The sequence below is a fragment of the Bos javanicus genome, chromosome 8, assembly GCF_032452875.1.
Source record: "Bos javanicus breed banteng chromosome 8, ARS-OSU_banteng_1.0, whole genome shotgun sequence".
NCBI lineage: Eukaryota > Metazoa > Chordata > Mammalia > Artiodactyla > Bovidae > Bos > Bos javanicus.
The window spans coordinates 45,927,572-45,953,337 of NC_083875.1; the positions used below are offsets into that span (position 1 = coordinate 45,927,572).

The window sequence follows — 25,766 nt, forward strand, 5'->3', positions numbered from 1 at the left end:
AGACCCTTTAACCTCTGAGCCACCAGGGAAGCCCCAGTGTGATTAGTTGGTGACATATAAATGTTGGCCCGATTGGATTATGTCCCAGTGATGAACTGTCTTGAGAAAATGACAGTCACTCACCTATCACTCCAGATAGTCACCAGACTTGTCCTTTCGGCTTTACATTTGGGATAATGATTTATGCAGTGAGGTGCCCTCGACACTGAGCTGATATTCTGCCTGTCTGCTGTCTGTCTGTCTCTTCTGTCTCTTCCAGCTTGGATATTGTCGGCTCCATCTGTGTAGTCTGCAACATGGATAGTTCATTTTCTCCGTGAGAGGCAACATAAGCTTTTTGATTGGGATGAGCTTTGTCAAAATGAATGCTTGGAAAACAGTGTCCTCAATATAAATGTCCTCAATTAGATGTAAACTTCATTGCTTGTGTTTATCCTTTTGGAAGAGCAGTGTGTTTTCTGAGAGGCCTGGGTTCTGCCTAGTGTTGGAAAGAGGGTCACTTTTAACGCTGGGTGGGGGTGCAGTGATTGTGAGTTTTTGCGGGCAGGTCTGGTTCTTGGCATTACTACTCCAGGCATAGAATAGTTGCTCAGTAAATGAAGGACAGTGAAAGGAGGAGAATGGAGACAGTCCTAAAAAACTGAAATGAGATTGGTCTGGGTATGTATTCCCTTGCCTTGCTCACTGTGTTTCCCACTGGCCTCCCTCCCCCCCAAAACCATGCAGGTGGCTTGGAGACTGAAGCTGCAACATTCCATTTCATTATTGGATGAACAAATGTAAAATAGGCATTAATGGACTTTATAGAATGGCTCTGAGGCTCTGTCCTTGATTTCTGCAAACATGGGTATGTTGGGGGCTGGCTTACTAAAGTTCCACCCAAGTGTCCAATAGAATTCCTGATGTCTCTGTAAAATACCTAATGGTCAGGGGACCCCAGGACACAAAGTAAGATGCAGGCAGACTTTTCTCTGGTGAAGTGAGAGAAGCCACACGGCTGGTGCAGTGTTAGTACAGTGTTAGACCTTGGTACCGGAGAAGGCAATGGCAACCCACTCCAGGAAAATCCCTCCTCCCACGGAGGAGCCTGGTAGGCTGCAGTCCATGGGGTCGAGAAGAGTCGGACATGACTGAGCGGCTTCACTTTCGCTTTTCACTTTCCTGCATTGGAGAAGGAAATGGCAACCCACTCCAGTGTTCTTGCCTGGAGAATCCCAGGGACGGGGGAGCCTGGTGGGCTGCCGTCTATGGGGTCGCACAGAGTTGGACACGACAGAAGCGACTTAGCAGCAGCAGCAGACCTTGGTACAGACCTCAGAGAATCCTCCCAACCAACTGGGGGTGGGTGTTAAAACTCGATTTTATAGGTGAGGATAATGAGGCTCAGAAATGTTAAGTAACAAACATGTCCAGTGTTGCATAGCTTGTGTGACAGGGAGGGAATTTGAGTCAAGGTCCATTTAATTTGAGACTTACAGGTGCTTTCAGCTCCCAGCTCTGCTTTCCAGAATCAGCTGAGCAGAGAAATAAGAGGGAGAAGCTAATGGCCTCTCTGTTGATTTGTAGGATTTTTTTCACATTATCACTGAAAGTATACAGAAAGTTTTCCTCCAGGGAGTCACAATGAAATAGCAATGTTTTTAAGAGTTGTTATCATTCTTCAATGACCCATATGTGTCCATTACTGTAGGAAGCCCCAAAGACGATAAGGTGAGCAAGACAGTTTTATGGGGAAGTCTATTTTAGGCTACTAGTGAAAATCATAGTTTTGTTATAGAAATATTAAGACTCTCAGGTGAGAGTGTCCGCTTTCTTCAAGTCCACAGCCTCCAGTTAGAAATAACTGTGTAATCCCATCCCACAGAAAACAACAGTTGTTGTTAATGTCAAGAAAAACTTGTTGGTGGCTACAAAGCATATGAGTTATAGAATTTGAAAGAATGTTCATCTTTGATATGCTGTGTTTGGGAACTTGCCTGTTAAGGATCAGAATTCCATTATTAGTTTCATCAGGATCAAAGTACATCTTTTAAATAACGCTAAGAGGTGTAGGTCACCAGGCAAGCACAGTTCAGTGGCAGGTAGGTCATCTTTTTGTGATATCTAGCTGAGACTGAAAGCATTGATATATAAAACTGAGAGATTGGGTTAAAGGTAGAGAAGGAATTTTGTAGCCAGAACATTTGGCGATGGAGTGCTGGGGGGTTCGCCTTTGGAGGCTTTTGGGGTAAGAGGACGTTGAAAACCAGAGCAACAGTACAAGGGGTAGAAAGAGCTAGACAGGCTCCAAATGCAAACTTTGTTTCTCTCCTTTCCCCCTGGAGTCCTGTTAGGGGCATTTTTGTCATCCTCACAGCCTCACCGCATGGCATTCTTCCCTGAGGACCCAGAATTGAGAAGTTCCATGAGCTTCCATAGACAGTCTAATAAGGCTGACATTGTTTGAAATGTTGGTTCTTGGTTCGAAGCTCAGCCATGACAAAAGCTGGATATATAATTCTGACCAGATTCTGTGGTGGGTGATGGAAACTTCTAGTGTTCGCATGTTCTCTTTAAAAAATTTCTTCTCCAGTGGCACTGCTCGTGGTCTGAAGGTGCCGCATGCTCATTGTCTTTTTGTGGGGGTACACAGGCAGCAGCCCAGCTTGAGAGCAGAACCAAAGTTTTCACTTCTGTGTGTTCAGCACGTTTCCTCACAGTGTCTTGCCCAATAAGTGTGTTGATAATGCTCCCACCTGTAGTTAATTATCCACTTGGATTATCTGAAGCAAGATTTTGATCTCAGGCCAACTTCCCATGTGGTATGTGATTGGAAATTGTTAACAAGTTCAGATTTTTGTTTAGGTAAAATATAACCAGAAGTTCCATTGCTACCAAAACCAAGGGTAGTTCACTTTGAATTGACCTAACTTTGCAATTATGTATCCACTAAGACCTTGCATGTGTGTATGTGTGCTCAGCTGTGTTGGACTCTTTGTGGCCCCATGAAGGATAGCCCACCAGTCTCCTCTCTCCATGGAATTTTCTAGGCAAGAAGACTGGAGTGGGTTGCCATTTCCTACTCCAGGGGATCTTCCGGACCCAGGGATCAAACCCACGTCCCTTGTGTCTCCTGCATTGGCAAGTGGATTCTTTACCACTGCACCTCCTGGGAAGCCCCTATTCACTAAGAACTAACACCTTATTAATTAAAAAGAAACAAGAAAACAAAAGTATCCCTAAACAGTGACTAGATGGTGAGCCAGTTGAGAAGTTAGGAGTGTAGACTTCCTCCACATTAAGAAGTAACTTAAGTAGAAGAAAATGTGGAGAAAGTACACGTCAAAGCGCATTGTAAGATGTGGAAAGGCTGTAACACTGAAATGTCCTTCAATGATAAAACATTTCTGCCTGAGTTTTGGATGTTGTTATTTATGCTCTGGATTTCCAGCTTTGGGACCAGTACTGTTTGTTGTATTTCTAAGTGGTTGGCTGTTTCATTTCTAAACAATTCATTCTTTTCTGGGGGATGGAAGGGACTTCAAAGATACAATAAACCATCACCATGGTCAAAGTCGTGAAGAAATGTTGCACAGAAGAGGAATTAATGTTGTTCTTTGGGTTTGGAAAAACTTGGGGCTGCCAGATCAGTGACTGACACCCCAGTTCAGAACGCATTCACCGCCATTGTTCTCCAGACTGTTCCAAGCCTTTCTACATCCTAAAAAAAAAGGCATCCTCTGAGGGTGGGGACTGTTGTTCTATGTTGATAGGCCTTTGTTTTCAAAGCCTGAGTCACTATAGATACTTAAATGCTGAATGACTAAATGAGGTCTTAAAGAAAAATCTTTTATTAAATGTATACCATATCGCCTTTTTTAGAGTGAGACTTACTTAATAGAGGAAGTACCCCCTCGTTTGTGTGACACTTTACAGTTTGTATAAACTTCCATGTAAAATTCTCAGTTGATCTTCTAAGAACCCTGTAAGGTGGGTTCTATTACCTGAGCTGTGCAGCGAGCTTAGAGGTTTTACAGCTGGTTAGTGACAAACCAGGGGCTCATCTGTTGACAAACTGGAACAGCTGGAGAGAGCTCCAGAGTGTTGTCTGGCCCCCAGCCTCCAGGGAAGCAGAAGCCTGAGTCTTCTTGGCAAATGTCGTAGAAGTCCTTACCTAAATTTCCTTATCTATTTATTTTGGCCTTATCGCGTAGTGGCTTTGAGATCTTAGTCCCCCACCAGGAATTGAACCCTGGGCTCCCAGCAGTGAAAGCACTGAGTCCTAACCACTGGACCACCAGGGAACTCCCCAGTGAAGCACTCCTGATAGTGCATTTTGTTCCCCTGGTCCTTTGGCTTTTTCCACATCTGTATCCGTTTCTCAGAATGCCCGGTAAACATTCCTGTTGCAGGCCCTGATAGCAGTTTCTTGCCCACTCCTAAGTTATGTACTTGCAAAGGTGACTTTGGAATTTGGCTTAGAAATGGTGGTTTGATTTAAACTTTCCTCACAGTAGAAGGGGGATCTTGACTGGGGCTTAAACCCTAGGGTAAGCCCTCAGCCTTACTGCTCTGAGAAGGCCACTACTGCCCCAGACTGAAACCCCGGAATTCAGGGCAGCCCTCTCTTTCTTCCTCCTTCCCACCTCTTGTATTCAGTAACCCCCTGGGGCTGTCGACCTCAGCTTAGACTTCTTTCCTGCTTCTCAGGAAAATGAGGAGTCTGGTCTCAAATATATAAAAATACAAATCCACTCGTGCCCTTGACCCACCTCAGACTTTTAGTTACTTTTTTCATGCACAAGACCAGGATGCTTACCGAGAGCCAGGTTCCCCCGTCAGCCTCCCCCTCTATGTCCCAGCCGTGATGGTTTCTTGCTGTGTCCTCTCTCAGTGGATTGAAGTCCCTATATCCACGGGGTCACTAAAAAGGAAAGCCTTCCCTGATCTCCCTGGAGAGGCCAGCTCCTCCTGTTCTAGACCTTTCTGTACTTTCCCTTCACGGCATGTGTCACAGTTTTCGTTCTACAGTTGCTGACAGACTCCTTGATTTACAGCTGAGCCCCCGTCAGCCTGTAAGCTCCATGAAGGCAGGATCTTGTTTCTTTTTCTCACTGTTTAATCTCTAGTGCTCAGAACAAAGCCTGGCATGAAAAAGGTGTTTAATAAACATTTATTGGGTGAATCAACGAATGGATTCCACCTTCTGTGTGAAACTTCAATTCCAATAACTCTTCCTCCTAGAAATTATATTTCAGCAATTCGGTCCAGTGATTAACAGTGAGAAAGTGCTGTCTTCTACCTTCCACATGGTTTAACTTGCTCTGACTACCCCACAACCAGAACAGGGTCAAAAACCTCGTAAGGTGTCAGCTGACTAATATGCTCTAGTGGTTTGGTTTTGTTTTTGGCTGCCCCAAGTGGCATGCAGGTTCTTAGTTCCTTGACCTGGGATCGAACCCATGCCCCCTGGAGTCCATCTGCTGTTTTGTTTTTTCCCCAAACTTTCAACTTTTTATTTTGTATTAGGGTGTAGCTGATTAACAGTGTGATGCTTGTTTCAGGTGAACAGTGAGTGGAAGTACTCAGCCACACATATACATGCATCCATTCTCTCCCAAACCCCACTCCCAACTGGGCTGGCACATAACACTGAGCCGAGTTCCATGTGTTATACAATAGATTCCAGTGTTTTTTTTTTTTAATAGTATATGTATGACAACTAAACGTGTAAAAGTGTAATTTTTTTTCATCTCTCCTTTTTCATGTCTGCATCATTGCGCCACCTAGTGGGTTACGTCTGTTACTATGCGGTAGCCTTGCCGATTTCCTGATAAACAAATTCCATGATAGGGTAGCAAATGTTGGGTGCCTTCTTATGCTTAAAGATTGCATACAGTTTATGCCAATAATTTATGTTACTAGGCATAGACAAGTTTTTTTAGAGGAGCTCAACATTGTTTAATTCAGAATTTAAAAAATAATACTGACCTATGTCTGAAATTTCCCATGTCACCAGTAAAGGAAAATAGAATGTGGGGGGGGTATTGTACACATTTTTATGGACTGTCCATTTAACTCAATTTATATAATAATGCCATGAAAGATACTAGATCAAAGAAGGTTGTCTCCTTCTAAGTTTAGCAATAAGGCTGTTCTAAACATCTGAACTTTTTCTCTCAGTTTTGTCATGAGAAAAAAAATAGAAGGCTGTTTTGATAAAACTTGCTTCAGTTTCATCTCTTCTGTTTTATTATTAAGTCAAAATCATTATTAAGGCTTGCTGATGTGTACTTTGATTATTTTTAATAGTTTGGCTTGAGCTCCCACCTTTCATTGGTTTGGGAGCTGGATGCAGGAAACCTCACCTTTCCCCTTCCTGTCTCTGGTCTTTGCTGTCCCCTCCCCTTAATGGTGTGTTTTCTTCAACAATCGGATGGATCTTTGTTTTCCTCCATTGATTCTCTGAGATGGTGCACACTTATCGTGATGAATGTACCGTGCAAGTATACATTCCATTGTCAAGTTTATATCTAAAATGTACAAGTATACAACTCAACAAGAGAACAAACCAATCGAAAAATGGGCAGAAGACCTAAATATACTTTTCTCCAAAGAAGACATACAGATGGCCAAGAGGCACATGAAAAGATGCTCAACATTGCTAATTATTAGAGAAATGGAGGTCAAAACTACAATGAGGTGCCACCTCACACCAGTCAGAATGGCCATCATTAAAAAGTCTACAGATAACAAATGGTAGAGAGGATATGGAGAAAAGGGAATCCTCTTATACCGTTGGTGGGAATGTGAAGTGATACAGCCACCATGGAGAAGAGTATGGAGGTTCCTTAAAAAAACAAAAATATAACTACCATATGATCTAGCAATTCTACTCCTGGGCATATATCCAGACAAAACTCTAGTTCAAAAAGATACACGTACTCCTATGTTCATAGCAGTGCTATTCACAACAGTCAAGACATGGAAACAACCTAAATATCCATGAATGGATGAAGAAGATTTGGTACATACACACAATAGAATACTACTCAGCCATAAAAAGAACAAAATAATGCCATTTGCAGCAACATGGATGGAATTAAAGATTAAGTAAAGTCAGAAAGAGAAAGGCCCAAAGAAAGGCAATGCCAAAGAATGTTCAAACTACCACACAGTTGCATTCATCTCACACACTAGCAAAGTAATGCTCAAAATGTTCAAGCTGGATTTACAAATGGCAGAGGAAGCAGAGATCAAATTGCCAACATCCATTGGATCATCAAAAAGGCAAGAAAGTTGCAGGAAAACATCTACTTCTGCTTTATTGACTACACCAAAGCCTCTGACTGTGTGGATCACAACAGACTGTGGAAAACGAAAGAGATGGGAATACCAGGCCACCATACTTGCCTCTTGAGAAATCTGTATGCAGGTCAGAAAGCAACAGTTAGAACTGGACATGGAACAACAGACTGGTTCCAAATCAGGAAGGGAGTATGTCAAGGCTGTATATTGTCACCCTGCTTATTTAACTTATATGCAGAATACATCATGAGAAATGTTGGGCACAAGCTGGAATCAAGATTGTCAGGAGAAATATCAATAACCTCAGATATGCAGATGACATCACTCTTATGGCAGAAAGCAAAGAAGAACTAGAGTCTCTTAATGAAAGTGAAAGAGGAGAGTGAAAAAGTTGGCTTCAGACTCAACATTCAGAAAAGTAAGATCATGGCATCCGGTCCCATCACTTCATGGCAAATAGATAGGGAAACAATGGAAACAGTGACAGACTTTATTTTGTTGGACTCCAGAGTCACTGCAGATGGTGACTGTGGCCATGAAATAAAAAAAACATTTCCTCCTTGGAAGAAAAGTTATGACCAACATAGATAGCATATTAAAAAGCAGAGACATTACTTTGCCAACAAAGGTCCATCTAGTCAAAGCTATGGTTTTTCCAGTAGTCATGTATGGATGTGAGAGGTGGACTATAAAGAAAGCTGAGCGCTGAAGAATTGATTTTTTTTCAACTGTGGTGTTGGAGAAGACTCTTTAGAGTCCCTTAGACTGCAAGGAGACCCAACCAGTACATTCTAAAGGAAATCAGTCTTGAATATTCATTGGAAGGACTGATGTTGAAGCTGAAACGCCAATACTTTGGGCGCCTGATGCGAAGAACTGACTCATTGGAAAAGACCCTGATTCTGGGAAAGATTGAAGGCAGGAGGAGAAGGGGATGATAGAGGATGGGATGGTTGGATGGCATCACCGACTTAATCCATGGACATGAGTTTGAGTAAGCTTGGGGAGTTAGTGATGGACAGGGAGGCCTGGTGTGCAGCAGTCCATGGGGTTGCAAAGAGTCGGACCCGACTGAGCGACTGAACTAAACTGAAGAAAGAGAAAGACGAGTACCATATGAAGTCACTTATATGTGGAATCTAAAATATGCCACAAATGAACCTATCTATGAAACAGAAACATAGACATAAAGAACAGACTGGTGGTTGCCAAGGGGGAGGGGGTTAATGGAGGGATTGATGCGAGGTTGCGGTTAGCAGATGTAAGCTTATATATATAGAATAGATAAACAACAAGGTTCTACTTAGAGAACTATGTTCAATATCCTATGATAAATCATAATGAAATGGAATGTTTTAAAAAATACATATGTATAACTGAACCACTTTGCTGTACAGCAGTAATTAACACAACATCGTAAGTCAACTTTACTTCAATTTTAAAAATAAAAATGTATAAGAAGTACTTAGGCAGTTGAAGCCATAAATTGTAAAGTTTTAAATCTCATCCATAGATAATGGCTTAATAGAAAATTATTGCGTCTCTTACTGAGAGCTGGTTGAATTAGTGTTTTTGAAGGGTCATTTGCAAAGTTTTACTGATGTGTCTACAGAAAGAGTTCAGAATATTTTTTCTCCACGATCTTTTCTTCGTTTTTGCAGAAAAGTTTACCAAAAGAATACCAGAAAAATCTTCAAAGTATGAAAACAAGCACTGCTTCTGTAAATAAGCAGTGTTTTGTCCTCAAAATAGCATTTGACTCATCTTGATAGTGCTGTAAATTGCTAGAATTTAAGTTATTACACAAGAAAAGACTTAGAAATGAGCATGTTCTTTAATTCAGAAATACCACAGATTATGGGGGAGGGACTACATAGCAAGAATGTTAACTATAGTATTTGTTATAGTAGCAAAAAATTGGTTACTAGGGATATGGCTAATTATTTGGTAAGCATGACTATTTACAAATTTAAGTTAAACATTTGGTTCCTTAATTTCATTTTGGGTGCTCAGTAGATGCAAGTAGCTAATGGTTTTCATGACAGCTCTGCTAGCATGACACAAAGTTCTCTTGGGAACACTTGAGTGTGCGTCTTTAATGTGCATACTGATCACATGGGGGCTCTTGTTAAAATGCATATTCTTATCAATAGGTCCAAGGTAGGGCTTGAGATTCTGCTTCCAGGTGTTGGCAATACAGTATCGAAATGGGAGGTTCTTTAAGTTCCTGTGCTCATTCCCTGATTCTCATAGGAAAGGCCTGTCTTTGAGGTGCAGGTCTCTGTAGGTTTCCTAACTTGCTGGGGATTAGCCAGGCACACTGATACATGGTGGAAGCACCCTGTGTGAGCTGCCCTCTGATGGTGCCTTGAGACAGGGAGTGACAGTTGACCTTGGGTATTTAGTACAGGGCCAATCCTGCCGGCAGGATTTAGCTGAGCACTCTAATTGGTTTCCTAGCCTACCTTTTGACAGAGCAGTTTATAATTTTCTTTATCTTGGTACCAGCATGGGTGGTGGTTTGTATGTGTGTTTATTTTTTTAAAGTGAGGCTGTGTTTTAAGGTTATACAGGCTTAGTCAGATTTAAAATCATAGAGTAGACAGGACTGTGACTGTGTTGCCAAATTAGCTCCTCCTTTTTTGGCTTATTAATGGCTTCTTTGTGATTACAAATAAGAATGGCCTGTTAAATTGTAATTATAAGTTATAGCTTAGTATCCAGAACTATGACCATAGAGGTATTAAGTGTAATTATCTGCTGATGGTATTGTTATTTTTTGCCTCATATCTTATTAAAATTGGACTCATACAGATCTGGATTCAGATAGCGACCATTCACCTGCTAGCTGTGGGGTTATGTGCAAGTTAATTAATACCTCAGGAGATGTATATATACATATACATATATATGTGTATATGTGGCTTTCCAGGTGGCACACTGGTAAAGAATCCACCTGCCAGTGCAGGAGATGCAGGTTCAGTTCCTGGGTTGGGAAGATACCCTGGAGTAGGAATACTGGAGTAGGATACCAGAATGGGTTGCTATTTCCTATGTATGTGTACGTATGTGTGTGTGTGTGTGTGTGTGTATTGCATTTCCCTGATGACTTAAGTTATAGAGCATCTTTTCATATGTTTATTTACCATATATATCAATAACCTCAGATATGCAGATGACACCACCCTTATGACTGAAAGTGAAGAAGAACTAAAGAGCCTCTTGATGAAAGTGAAAAAGGAGAGTGAAAAAGTTGGCTTCAGACTCAACATTCAGAAAACTAGGATCATGGCATCTGGTCCCATCACTTCATGGCAAACAGATGGGGAAACAATGGAAACAGTGACAGACTTTATTTTGCTGGGCTCCAAAGTCACTGCAGATGGTGATTGCAGCCATGAAATTAAAAGACATTTGCTCCTTGGAAGAAAAGTTATGACCAACATAGCATATTAAAAAGCAGAGACATTACTTTGCCAGCAAAGGTCTGTCTAGTCAAAGCAAAGATCTGTCTAGTCAAAGCTATGGTTTTTCCAGTAGTCATGTATGGATGTGAGAGTTTGACTATAAAGAAAGCTGAGCACCGAAGGATTGACGTTTTTGAACTGTAGTGTTGGAGAAGACTCTTGAGAGTCCCCTGGACAGCAAGGAGATCCAACCAGTCCATCCTAAAGGAAATCAGTCCTGAGTATTCTTTGGAAGGACTGATGCTGAAGCTGAAACTCCAATACTTTGGCCACCTGATGCGAAGAACTGACTCATTGGAAAAGACCTTGATGCTGGGAAAGACTGAAGGCAGGAGGAGTAGGGGACGACAGAGGATGAGATGGTTGGATGGCATCACTGACCGAGTGGACATGAATTTGAGTAAGCTTGGGGAGTTGGTGATGGACAGGGAGGCCTGGCATGCTACAGTCCATGGGGTTGCAAAGAGTCGAACACGACTGAGCGATTGAACTGAACAGAACTTATTGCATATATATCTTCTCTCTGTTGAGGTCTTTGGCCCATTTTTTTTAGTCCAGTAGTTTTCTTATTGTTGAATTTTAGGAGTTCTTTGTATATTTTGGAGAACAGTCCTTTATCAGATGTAATTTTTGCAAATATTTTCTCCCACTCAGTGGTTTGTCTTCTTCTTCTCTTGACATTGCCTTTCACAGAGCAGAAGTTTTTTATTTTAATGAAGTTCAGCTTTTCAATTCCTTGTTTTGTGGATCATCAGGACTTCTGTTTTCATATGTTAAAAAAGGGAGAAATTGTGTAGAGTTTTTGGAAGGATTACTGGGCAACAGCCATAAAGCATTCAGCACAGTGTCTGGCACATTGTAACATTCAGTTAATGATGATATATATCAGGCCCCTCATTTAAGCATGTGTTTGCAAGGGCACAGTCATTAGGGAACCTATACATAACTGGTTATTGGAAGAACCAGAAATAAAATAAAGTCCAGCCCAGTGCCCTTCGTGCACCCTCTTCTCAGCAAGTCACTGTGGATGAGTTACTGAGCCAGGTTGACTGAACCCAGGCCAACTGCTTGAAAGTGACTCTCATGCTTGTTAAGATGTTCTGAGTTGTCAGAGTGATGGGATCCATTGCAGGTCCGGTGTCCAAGCACCACCAGCCGTGTTTTTGGGGTGGGTTGTTTGTTTGCATGCCTGAGATCACTCGTCACTCATGGGTAGGTTCTGAAAGTCACAGAGGCTCTACAGTGGAAAGGATACAGGCGTGCTAGCCATGCTGACGTGGGGTAGAATCTGTCTTCTGCTACCTTGAACTTGTATGACCTCAGACAAGTTACTTTGTCTGACTTCAGTCTTTTCTGTAAAATGAGTCCAATAATTATGATAATGATGATAGCTGAAAATGACAGAGCATTTGCTGTTGGGGGGGCATCACCCTGAATTCTGGATATAAGTAATCTGATTACATTCTCACAACAACCCTAGCGGAGTAGGTCTTGTAACTGCCCTTGCTTTGCAGGTGGGGGAAACTGAAGCATGGAGAAGTTAAGTAATGGAAGTGGTAGAACAAGGATTAGCATCTTCACTTTCTGGGAATTCCCTGGGGGTCCAGTGGTTAGGACTTGGCGCGCTCATGAGTGAGGGCCCGAGATTTAATCCCTGGTTGGGAACCAAGATCCTACAAACCGTGTGGTACAGCCAAAAAATAAAAAAAAGGATCCTCACTTTTTGATTGCAGAATCCATGGTGCATTTTTTTAAGTCTTAAAAAAAAGAAGAAGCTTTATTGAGATACAGTTCACATATCAAAGTAAAAAAGTGCAATTCAGCAGGTTTTGGTATATTTACAGAGTTGTGTAACCAACACCATATCAGTTTGAGAGCATTTTTATCACCTCGTAAAGGAAACTCCATACCCATTTAGCAAGTTACTCCCCACTTTTACCGATATTCCCCTGTTCCTAGGCAACCACTAATCTACATGTGATCTCTGTGGATTTGCCTCTTCTGGACAGTTTACATAAATGGAATCATAGTATTTTGTGATTCTGCAAAATATAATGCATCTGGCTTCTTTTGCTAATAATGTTTTTAAGGTTTATCCTTATAGCATGTATTTTTATGTCTTTCCTTATTAGCCTGAATAATAATCCGTTGTATTCATATACTGCATTTTATTTACCCACTTATAGTTGATGGACATTTGGGTGGTTTCCACGTTTTTGCTACGATAAATAATGCCACTGTGAACATCTGTGTACAGGTGTTTGTGTGGACATATATTTTCATTTCACTTGGGTTCCATGATGTGTTCTTAGTTAATCATACTGTGGTCTTCTGGGAAAAAGAACAGGTTCTTAAACGGGAGTGGTCACCTTATATTGCTGCTGCAGAATTATGGTGGGGACCTTAATGGAGAGTGTTAATTGTGTGATGAGCACTGGCTGAAGCTCTTTATAAGCATTTCTCCATTCAGTCCTCACAACAATTATAAAGGGTAGGGATTTTGAGCCCATTTTGTAGATGGAGCAACTAAACCTCAGCAAAGGAGCTGCTCCAGCTCATGGAGCTTGTCAGGTGTGCGGGAGCTGAGCTTGGGCCCTGGCATGTGCAGCAAGGGAGCTGCTCCAGCTCGTGGAGCTTGTCAGGTGTGTGGAAGCTGAGCTTGGACCCTGGCATGTGCAGGGCTGTAGAGGGCTGTTCCCACTATGTTTCGTGGCCGTGTTTATCAGAGGCATTTATGACCATCCCACCTCCTCCTTGAAAGTTTACTGGCCTGGTATTTACTGTGTTTTTGTGGGAGTTTGCTTCAATTCGCCCTGTCAAACAGATGAGGAGATCCTTGTTTTTACCAACTGGCAGTGGAATTGAGTGGGTGCCCAAGGTCCTGGGTCGGTTGGGAGGGGCAGAGTCTTGGCTGGAAGTGTCGTCTTGGAGCCTGGGTTCATTGCTTTTTGCATTTCAGCACAACAGCTTTTGAAATGCACCTCTAGGCGAATTGTTGTCCTCTCTCTGTTCTTTATTATTTACTTAAATATGCGCTGAAACTTTACCTTAGGTAAACAAAACGTGACGGGTTAAAATAACAACAGCAGCAAAACCCTCATAACTCCGGTACCCATCAGCAGTAGGTCTGGAATCTAGTCCTGGGAATTGTTGAGCTATCGAGAATCCCTCTTTAAACTGCTGTGTGTAGGTTTTTTCGCTCACCCTGGTCACACTCAGCTGTGTCCGTTGTGAGTTGTGTGCTGTGAGCACACTGAGTACACTATTTGTCACTGTTCCCCGTCAGCGTGCACCTTAGTGAGTTGTGAAGGGAGGGTAAAGAGCTGGTGATGATCTTGTTATCATCAAGAACGTGAAATGCTTATGGAATCAACTATGAGAGACTTTAAAAAAAAAAAAAAAGAATTATATAAGGGTTTGTTTAACTCACTGCTGACTTGGTTACTGCTACTGGAAGGGTTTAGCTTTGAGGAGACACAGGCAGGTGACTGGAAGCCAAAATCTTGGTTTATAATTTAAAACGAGCAAGAGTGAAGCTCGTTTTCAAACTTTTCTGGGAAAAAGGAGTTTCTATAGGTTGTGGGCATCTGTGAAAAACTCCACAGAGCGCTGTGAGCAAGGTACCTGCTGGTGTTGATAGCTTGCTTCTGTTCCAGTTCTCACACTCATATTGTCTCTTATTTCTGGGGTGGGTGTGTGTTTTAAGACTCCCAAGCTGTAGATTAAGTTATTTAACACCTCTGTTCCATGCTGGGAGTGTAGCATCCAGTGCTTACTTCCCAGCTACACCGAATGCCTGTCCACATTGTCTTGGACACACCTTACAGGTTATCCCTCCTGCTCTGCCTGTGGCCCCCTCCCCGGATATCCACCCACCCACAGGTCAGTCATCTTTCAGCTCTGGGGTACACAGCTGTCCACCCTGGACCTCTCATCGCCGTTTCATGACATGCACCCACGCCATCAGTTCCGCATTGTATACACCTGCCCTTCCCTCGGAGATCACCCTGCTCCAGCCCCATGTGGCCTTTTTTTTCATGATTATAAGCTTGTTTTTCACCTCATGGCCTTTGCGTCTACTGCTCCCTCTACTTGGAGAGAGGTCCAGGTTTTCTTAGGATTCCTTCTTTCCAGTGTCACATCCCATGGCAGTTACTGCTACTGGAGATTATATGTTTACTTGTCTGTTGTCTGTTTTCTCTGTTAAAATCCTTCCTGTGTGGGGAGAACTGATTCGTGTACCCCCAGCAGTGTCTGAGATGTCCTAGCTTCCTGAGTATTTGTTGAGTTTATGAGCCTTGTCTATCCATCTACTGTTGTAGTTGGACTGCATTGGGATTACTGTTTACATGTCCTGGTTCCCCCCTGTACTGTCACTGCCTGAGGGTAATGATGTAGGATGATTTTTCTTTTATCCACAGGGTGGGTGCTAATTGCTCAGTAGATGTTTTTCAAATATGTGACTATGGATCTTGGGAGAGGTAAATCCCTAAACTCTTGATCTTCTCATGGAGGCAGCTGTCCACCGCCAAATGTCCATTAGATGCCACTGATAAAACATCTGCTCATCAGAACAGGCTGCAGTGGTTCTGATGGCCTTTTCACTAGCGGCCCTCTGCCTTTCTTTTTCAGGGTCTGTGCCCTCTGCTGCTCTTTGGGTCCTGCACAATCCAGTGCACATGTGTTCAGTCGTGTTTGACTCTTTGCGACCCCATGGACTGTAGCCCGCCAGGCTCCTCTGTCCCTGGGATTTCCCAGGCAAGAATACCAGAGTGGGTTGCTATTTCCTTCTCTAGAGGAAATCTTCCCGACCCGTGGATCCAACCCGCAACTCCTGCATTGGCAGGCAGATTCTTTACCACTGAACCACTTTGTAAACCCTGCACAACTGACCCCCACCCCCAGTTGTATTCATTCGTCAGACCTCATCTCAGTGGCCTTGTTTATGGGAAATAGCTCCTATTCCCCAGTCATCCAATGAGATCAGGTGCTAGCTCCTGTCAAACTTCCTGAAGACAGTGCTATATATGGTTTGATCCTCATTTGAACATCAGGATCTGGCATGTTGCGCTTGGTAAACGTTTGTTGAATGAGTGAGTAAAGAATTAATATGAAAGTATATACACTACTATATGTAAAATAGATAGCCAATGGAAAATGGCTGTAATACTCAGGGAGTTCAAACTGGTGCTCTGTGACAACCTAGAGGGGTAGAATGGGGTGGGAGGTGGGAGGGAGGTACAAGAGGGAGGGGACATATGTATGCCTAAGGTTGATTCATGCTGAGGTATGGCAGAAACCAACACAATATTGTAAAGCAATTATCCTTCAATTAAAAATAGATTTTAAAAAATTAGTATATTTACATACCCATGTTCATAGCGGCAGTATTCACAATTCAAGAGGTAATAGTAACCCAAGTGTCCATTGATGGATGAATAAATAAAATATGGCATACCACATACAATGGAATATTAGCCTTAAAAAGGAAGGACAATCTGGCACATGTAGCAAGGATTAACCTTAAGGACATTATGCTAAATGAAATAACCCAGAACCAAAAAAGCCAAATACTATATGATTCCACTTGCATGAGATATTCGAAATAGTTACGTTCATGGAAACAGAAAGAATAGTGATTGTGAGGGGCTGAGAGGAGGAGGAATGAGTTGTTGTTGAAAGGGTCTAGAGTTTCAGTTTTGCAAGATGAGAAAGTATTGGAGATTGGCTGCATAACAATATCAACAGACCTAACACTACTGAATTGAATACTTAGAAGTGGTTAAGATGGTACATTTTATGTTATGCAGTGTTTTTTTGTTGTTGTTTTGCTAAGTTGTGTCCATGTTGTTTTGCTGCAGTCATCTCTGACTCTTTGTGACCCTATGGACTGTAGCCCTCCAGGTTCCTCTGTCCATGGGATTCTCCAGGCAAGAATACTGGAGTGGGGATCTTCCCAACCCAGGGATTGAACCCACATCTCTTATGTTTCCTGCATAATTAAAAAAAAAAAAAAAGAGTGAGTGATGGCAGAAACCGTAAGTTCTGGAAATCATTGAAGAAAAATCTGGAATTGTTAACTTGTAGAATGCCAGTGACTTCTAGGTAATGTTCATACATTTAAGGGAAAGAAGTATTTATTTCCTCATCAGGGCAGCAGGAGTGTTTTCCTGAGGATGGTCACAGGAAAGGAGCAAGCTGCTTTGTGCCCTCCATCCATGCTCCTCTGTGCCTGGGGCCTGGGCTGAGCCTTGCTGGTGTGGGGCGCCTGCACACCCTGCACACCCGGGGTCGAGTCCTGGGCATCTGCTCAGCTCCCAAGGTCCCACTTCAGTAGGGCTCCTTTGTCTTCCGTGCCCTCTCAGTGTAAGATTTGAAACAAACTTTCATTCATTTCTGATCCCGTTTTGCTGGCCCAGCACTTCTGAAGCACCTACTCTTACGGAGTCCAAGGGAAGGCCCTGAACACTTTAGAGAGCCCATTCAGCATGTGCGCTTTGCGCTTTGTAGGGAGAGGTTGCTGCGTTCCAGGCTGACACTGGCCCTCTGAGGTGTAGGTATATTTTCCTCATTTAGTTATGTTATCCCAGGCCCCACAGCTCGGTGACAGGACAGAGATGGCCCCCAGATTGTCCTTGCCTCTGCGTCAAGTTGCTCCTTATCCAGTATTCTTGCCTGGAAAATCCCATGGACAGAGACGGCTGGTGGGCTACATAGGGTTAGGGTTAGGGTTACAGTCCATGGGGTCACAAAGTGTCAGACACAACGGGGCACACAACCTCAAACAATGTAGAGGGCACGCTCCTCCTTGCAGCCAGCTCAGTCTGGCCCATTGGTGTAACATACAATATATGGTGACAAGGACCACCGCTCCGCAAGACCATGCTTCCAAAATCCCAACCTAGCTCCCAAACCCCCAGCATCCCATACAGGCTTTCTTAGATGTTCAAAAACCCAAAATGTGCTTTTCCACTCCCACCCTCTGCAAGTGGTGAAGGCAGAGAAATGGAGAGCAGGGCTCTTTGTTATTCTTTTATCTGTGAAGTTTACAGAAAGGGGCGAGAGAGGAGGAGGCTCTGCTGAGTGAGCACTCTGCCCCCGCTATGGCCCTGACTGTACCCACTGCCCGAGTGTAGATGTAGTTATCTCCAAGGATGAGCAGCTTCGTATCTTCAAGCCTTTTAATTTTCTAGGTGATAACAGCAATCCTAGGCACCTGAAACATTACCGGTTGCTGTTCAGCCAGCTTATGCTTTTCGTGTATGTGTGGGGCGGGGTGGGCAGCGAAGGGGAGCATCTATGTAAATAAATACTTCTCTAAGTGTTCCTTTCCACAATATTGCTCTAGAATGTCCTACTTAACTTAAAAATTTCTACTCAGATACTGAATCATTTTACATGTCTAAAAGGAATATTTACTCTTAATTCTCTAATTCTCTGGCATGGGAGAGAGGGAGGGAAAGAAAGCCAGCAGAGTGGTGCAAATCCAGAATGCTCTGTTTTTCCTCATAAGTAGTGCTTTTCAGAGTGTTTGGTGTCCCGCTGTATGGATGTGTCACTGTGTGAGATGACAACAGGATTTGCTGGGAATGTGGGCCACTATTGTATCCGCCTTACGTAACCACGTGGAGTGGTGGCAATGGGCGAGCAGCCTGGGATGTAGGCAGTGCCCTGGCTAGTCACCCTCCAGAGGCCATGAAGACCGCACAGTTCCTCCAGAGGATGTGGGTCCAGGCTGTTAAAAAGTTGGGGAGATTGAAAGGCCATGTGAGTCCCTCTGCAAGCTCTCCTTTTCCCCTTTTCTTCCCCAACCTTTCTTTGTGGGAAATTGGGAGGGGGAGCCTTCTCACAGTGATTCCTTTCTCCTCTGATTTATTTGTGCTTTGGGCAGCCCTCAGGAACGAACTGTGAGATGCAGATTGTAGTCATTGGTGGGTTTAAAAAATACTTGTCTTATATTAGGCAGACTTATGTGAAACTGATAGCCTCTTAATGGGATTTATGAATCAAAGGCTGCTGTTTTCACTGTGTTGGGAATCTGCGAGCACGGTGTTGCTTTCTGGGGAAAGATGTTTGTTTATATTTGGGTAATTGTAATTTCTTATTTTGGGTAAAAAGCTTTCTGCTTCCCTATCTAGCAGAAATCTATATTTTTCTTCTTACTATTATTTTTTAGTATTCTTTTTATCTTGGTTTCTAAATGATAGAAAAAAGTTTTTTCCCTTGTTCTTTTTTTCCCCCAATAGATTGAACATGGAATGCACTGTAGCATGTATAAGCGTTTACTTCTATGACGGGATTTTTATCAAACATGTCCCTTATGGGCAGATATTGATTCATCTCTGGCTCTGACTTTCCATCACTGAAAACCAACAGTTTGTAGATAAGAAGCTTAGAAATTTCCTGTCGGGAGAGTCAAGGCAGTGAAGACTTTTAGTGACTGCCTCCTAGTTGTTTTTTATCACATTTTGATATTCTTTATGTAAAATATGGGATTTACCTATTTGGCCAAGATTTTTCAAAGGAAAGAAACTTTAACAACTAGAGAGTATTTTTAGAGACAAATCAAATAACTATTTGTCCCTTTCTCATTCTTCATGTATATACGTTACTGCCAACACAAAGCTTTTTATTTACAGTTTTTAAAAAATGGCCCCCTTTTATCTTTCTGCGTTGTCTAGGAATGAGTCATTACAATTTCGTGGGGGTGGTTATTCACCTTACATACAGAAAAAGTGAAAGTGATGTAGGGAAGAGCACTGGAGATCCTCCTGCTGCTGGAATGTTGTCTCTCGGGTTGAAAAGGAGACTTGGCTTCTTCTGCAGCCTTCTGCTCCTCCGGAGCCAGCCTGCTTCTGCACCTTGCCTGCCTTCAGGCACCTCTCAAATTACTGCTCCCATCCCCTCCTTGCCCTCTGGCAGTCTGAATGATCGCACTTTTGCTCTTTGGCTTTGCCATCTGTACTGCATTAACGAATATTGGTATGAAGTCCTTGGGCTAGGAATCATTGGGTACGCTTTGGTGTTCACTCATGAGCCCACCCTTCCTTCCTCCCTGTTTTTTAACTCACAAAGTGTTTGGTATATAAGAGAATTATGTCTCTAAATCATAAAGTGTAATTATAAAATACACTCGTGAGCCCGTCACGATGCCCGTGGACCCTCACTAGGGTGGACCCCAGGTCCTTCCTCACTCATCTACCTCATCCTGGGTCACACACACACGCAAACACCTCTAAACAAAAGTGTACAGTGCAGCGGTGTCCCATATATTCACATTTCCACAAAATAGTGTTTGCTCTTTGAATTATGTAAAATGATAGCTCTCTATATAAATCCTTGTAGGATGTTTGAGATGCTTCTGTGTTGTGGATGTGTGGCTCTAGTTTTCATTGCAGTACAGCATTGCATTTTAATAATATATCACAATTTATTTGTCTGTTCTGCCCTTGATAGATCATTCAGGTTGTCTCAGCTTGGGCTCTTGAAACATTCCTGCTGTGAATACTCTGTGATCTGTGCGTGCGCACATACTGGCACATTTCTCTTGGGCCTCTGACCAGGAGAGAAATCATTGCATCGTGAATATGACTCCCTTTACCCTGCCTGATATGTGTGTACTTTTCCTATGGCCTTGCATGTGAAGCTCTCCGAAGGCTAAGCAGCGCCCTGCCCGCGTTCATTTGCAGTGTCTAAATATTGATGGCAGTTCTCGGATCTCTGCACAGCTGGGCACAGGTTAGGTGGGGCCCGTTGGCCCAGTTTGAAAGGCATGGTCTCAGCTGTCAACTAAGCCGACGCATGCCTGCAGGCCGTCCCTGGGGATGTATCGGGAGCTGATTTTCTGTGATTGTGTAGGGTGCTGTGTGTTTCTGGAAAGATAGTTATCCAGATGAGGCAGAGAAGACACTCAGTGATTTGCTGTTTTGGGCACACCTGTGGTTGGTAAGCTCTATGTGGACTTTGGCTGTTTTATTCACCTGTAGTCCAGGCACCACAAACCCACATACTTGGCACATAATGGATGCTCAATAAGTATTTTTGAGTGAGTGAATAAGTGAACGAATGAAAGAATGAAGGGTTTTCTGTGAGACCTTTGTAAAAAGTCACAGCTTTATGGGTTGTATGCAACATGAAGTGAAGTGAAGTGAAGTAGCTCAGTTGTGTTCGACTCTTTGCGACCCCATGGATTGTAGCTTATCAGGCTCCTCCGTCCATGGGATTTTCCAGGCAAAAGAGTGCTAGAGTGGATTGCCATTTCCTTCTCCAGGGGATCTTCCCAACCCAGGAATCGAACCCGGGTCTCCATGCAACATGGTTTATTTTTAATGCTCAAGAGAGCTATTAAAATTTATTTTCACTCTAATTTCTTCACCTTTAAAATTAAAATGTGAAATTTATCATTTAATATAGTCTCTTAAAATTTAAGTAGTTAATAATGGTTTGTGTCACAGCCCATTAACTCTAGGTAAGAAAAGGTTGCCTATAATCTGAGTGGTTTCATAACAAGTTGATAAAGTCTTTGGCGTTTGGCAAGGTCTGATTGATTTAAAAATTTGATTCATTCCTGTGATTGGCACAGTAGTGGTAAGGGATTAATCCTTTCTCTGACAAATCGAATTTAAATTACTCCTGCAGGCAGCACAGGATTACTTAAAGGCAGTTTAATCTTATTAAGAAAGAATAGCGAATTACAAAAGCCAGGTTCATACTTGGAGAATGTTTTGAAGTAATATATTTATTTTGCTAACTGATAAAAAATTTTAAACTGTTAATAGAGAGTTTTCTGTTTTTATTTTTGACATATATTCTAAAAGCAATGTGCTCATAAAAATATTCTCTAAACCCTCACAACTTCTGGAGAAATTCCAGTCCTTTCCCTGTATGCTTACAAAAATAAATAAGTCAGGGAAATAAGAAACAAGAACAAACAATGATGTTTTGTACCTTGATTCTTTTTCCTTTAATTGACATTTAAGTGTGTGTGTGTGTGTGTGTGTATATATATATATGTATATAAAACCAGTCTCTTATTGTTGAGCACTTAATTGATTATTAAAAACTATAAACAGCTGTATATGTATATAAATTCATATGTATATCTTTGTGCACTTGTACAAGCATTTCTGTAGAATAAATTACTAGAACTGGAACTGATTGATTAAGTGGCATGTAGATTTTACATTTTGAAATAAATTAGGCATTTGCCTTTTGGAAGATTTATTCCAATTTATATCCCCACTGCTTCCCAAGAACAGGCTGGCCTAAAAACATAAAACTAATTCTCTTTCTAATTGAAAATATGGTCATCATGATGAAAAAAACTTTAGAAATGGACAGAAGTTAAATGATTATTTCAGTGCCTGTGTGTTTCACTGTGAATTGATTTATTTAACCTAAAGATCACTGTCCTTTTGGGAATTATACTCTCCATCCACCCCATAGCATTGTCCAGTCCTCGGGGTCATTGTCATCTTTCCTGATGACTTTTAAACACATTTTTGGGGTAGGATACTGAATGATGTTTTTCTTAATGCATGAGAGTATAGCTATATTCAAAGAGGAGTTGGCAACTGTATTTATTTTACCACAACTTTCAGAGTAATTCACTGTTGAACTCTGTCAGCTTTAAAGTAAAGTGCAGAGAAGAAACTTGGAAAACATACGTGTTAGTAAGATTACTTCCAGGTAATGGTGGATTGGTTGTATTGAAGCCACATTGAAAACAGGTGTCGAGATGTTAGGAAGTGTTCTGTGAAAATGGAAAGGGACGATCGGTTCTGATCAGCTGGATTTCTGCTTATTATTTCCCTTTAAGAAAAAACACTTTAAAAAAAAATAATAGGAAAGTTGTGTTATACTGGCACAAATTGGAAAATGCTGTTATAGAAAACAAAAATCCAGAGAGAAATGGCCATAAACTATTTCTCTCTGGAACACCAGACCATAGGCACCTGAGTTTCCAGCTAACCACCTCAAGCGTGATATGGAAAAAGCAGAGAGCCACTGAATGGAGTAGAAATTTACTTTAAAGGAAAACTTGTATGTAATAGAAATCGGTGCCTTCATCATATTAATTGGGTGATGAATGAATAATATATCCATTAGTTTATGGAAAAGAAAACATTTTTGAGTGCCTACTCTGTGTGCCAGACACTGTTCTAGAAGATATGAGACAAAAGTGAGTGAGATAGAAAAAAGTCACTTGAAAATCCATTTTCTTTTTTTTTTAATTGAATATCAGTGATCATGGTGAATAAACTTAAACAGTGGGAGAGATTTACATATTTGAGACAGTCACCTCTTTCGAACGCTTACATATTTCATTGTGTTGCCATGCCTTCATTTAGCCTAAGCATCACCCCTTTTTGGACACTAATGCACCCCACCCCAAAAGCACTCAGTCCCAGGTGTGCTGGTAGCACAGAAACTAATTCTCACCTTTTCCAGGCACCATTTTTTGAGTTCTTTCTAACCCTAGAGACAATCTAAGTTCTATTTTTAAATCTCTTTCTGAGAATTCTGATCTCTTGGAACCAGATGGTATTAACCAGGGAAATGTCCCCACAGTGAGTACATAGAGGGAGGAGGGAACTAAAGGATTATAAACTCCTCTCGATTTGAGTAATCAGTGGCAGCCACTCAAGAGTAGTCTTGCTCATCTTTACAAACAAAATTGCCTTTTTCTAACCCCATTCTACCAAAAGAAAGAAATTATCTGCCAAGTGGCATCTCCCCCCTCCCACCAAGCCTAAGAGTTTAACTGGGTGAAACAGGATGACAGTATCTGGACATGTTTTGATTCTCTTCTCTCAGTCTTATTAGTAGCTGTGCGGGAATTGGCAAATTTGAGTTTAAAAAAATTTTAATGTAAAATAGCTAGAGAGTTTTTCTTAAATTATTTGTAAATAAGAACAGTAAAGCTTTTTATTCATATAATTAAATTTCTTTAAGTCCTTATGTTTTAGATATTGTCTGTTAAAAAAACATGTAACTAGATCTTCTTGTTTTTAATCCATTTTGACCATCTGTCTTTGTTGTGATAACTCTACATTCATTTCTACAATCATAGTTTATGTTTTGTACTAATATTTGCCCGCCTTTTACTAAATTTCCCATTTTGTCTCTTCTGCCTTCTTTTGGATTGACTTTTCATTTTATTTTTCCCTTTGCTATTCTGGAAGTTATATATTCTAATTATTCTTATGGTGGTTATACCAGAAAATTTAATATGTGGATTTTACTCAATGAAGTTCAAAATTAATCAACAGTTTAATTCTGCTCTTGAATGCAATATTTAGAATAATTAAATCATGTTACAGTCTTCTAGATTTATATACTGTGTTGCCTGGGTGTGTGTGTGTGTGTGTGTGTGTGTGTGTGTGTGTGCTCAGTTGTTTCCTACCTTTTGAGACCCCATGGACTGTAGCCAGCCATGCTTCTCTGTCCATGGAATTTTCTAGGTGAGAATACTGGAGTGGGTTGCTATGCCCTCCTCCAGGGGATCTTCTGACCCATGGATCGAACCCACGTCTCCTGCATCTCCTACTTCGGCAGGTGGATTCTTTACCACTGAGCCACTTGGGAAGCTCACAGAATTTTAGTTCTGTCTTAGTTAACTCTCAGAAATTTCACATTTGTTACAGTTGCATATAGCCAATATACATCCAGATGTACATCCCTTCTTGTCTTTTATTTTTCTTTCTGGGATTATTTTCCTTTCTTAAATTTGTCCTTTGGAAGTTCTTTTACTGCTTGTCTGTGGTAATAGTCTGTCTTAATTTTGTTTTTTAAAAAATGTCCGTCCCCCAAATCAACAGATACTATTTTAAAGATATAGTTCTACTAAGTTCAGGCTTTCATTATTGCTGTTTCAAAGTCAAATGTTATTCTAATCGCTCTTTTGTACTCTTTTCTGCCTGCTGCTAAGTCACTTCAGTCGTGTTTGACTCTGTGTGACCCCATAGACGGCATAGACGGCAGCCCACTAGGCTCCTCTGTCCCTGGGATTCTCCAGGCAAGAACACTGGAGTGGGTTGCCATTTCCTTCTCCAACGCATGAAAGTGAAAAGTGAAAGTGAAGTCACTCAGTTGTGTCCGACTCCTAGCCACCCCATGGACTGCAGCCCACCAGCCTCCTCCGTCCATGGGATTTTCCAGGCAAGAGTACTGGAGTAGGGTGCCATTGCCTTCTCTTTTCTGCCTAGCTGCTCTCAAGTCTTATATCTTTTTCTGTAGTAAGATTACCATGTTTTTCAAAGTGATTTTTTTAATTTGTTTTTTTAATTTACCCTGTTTGTGATGTATCAGTCTTGAACCTGAGGAATCATCAGGTCGTCTTGTTTTGGAGTATTGCATCTGTCTCATTTTCTTAACTTCTGGAAATCTAAATAGACACATTGTAAGACTATCTCACTTTCAATTTCTTTCACCTGCTTCACTTTTTTAATGATTTGTGCTGCACCGGGTAATTTATTCACATCTTTCTTCCAATTCATTATTATCTTCAACTTTCTATGCTATGTGGTTCAATCCATTTTTAAACTTAATTTTATTATCGTATTTTTTTTATTTTTTAAAAAATTTTAGATTTGCCTGATCATTTTTGATACTATTCTTTGATTACACTTTGAATTCCCCCTTTTTAATTTCTTATGAAAAACACATGAAACATATACTTTTCTTTTGGTCTGTGATTGATTTTTTCCAAAATGCACAGCCTTTGATTCTGCAGTTTATTTCTCTTAACTCTCACTAATGATGACCTGTTTTGTGTTTGTGTTTAAACTGTGAACTCGTTTGTGTTCCACAGATACTTGTCTGCAGGATTCTCTGAAGCCTGTTTTTTAGTGTGTTCCTGGGTATTTTTAGTGTGTTCGTGGAATATTTCATTCACTCCATGTACCTGGGTGGTGCCTCCAATGTAGAACCACTTTGGGTATGAGTGTTTTAGTAGGGGAGGGTGTCGTCACATCTATAATATGAATTTCAGTCTCAAGCCTGAGTGAGTAC

The 25,766-nt window shown here is 41.5% G+C and overlaps 1 protein-coding gene across 6 annotated transcripts in view; it reads left to right on the forward strand.

Annotated features, from left to right (window-relative positions):
* Positions 1 to 25,766, forward strand: part of TJP2 (tight junction protein 2) — a 98,889-nt gene that overhangs the window by 32,974 nt on the left and 40,149 nt on the right. For 3 of the 6 annotated variants that reach the window (XM_061425491.1, XM_061425493.1, XM_061425494.1), the window contains exon 1: positions 18,415 to 18,521. The exons of the other annotated variants lie outside the window; for them this stretch is intronic. In XM_061425491.1, the coding sequence (XP_061281475.1) occupies positions 18,450 to 18,521 (72 nt within the window). In that variant the 5' untranslated portion in view covers positions 18,415 to 18,449. Of the gene's footprint in view, positions 1 to 18,414; positions 18,522 to 25,766 lie in introns of those variants that run through there. 6 annotated transcript variants of the gene reach the window in all.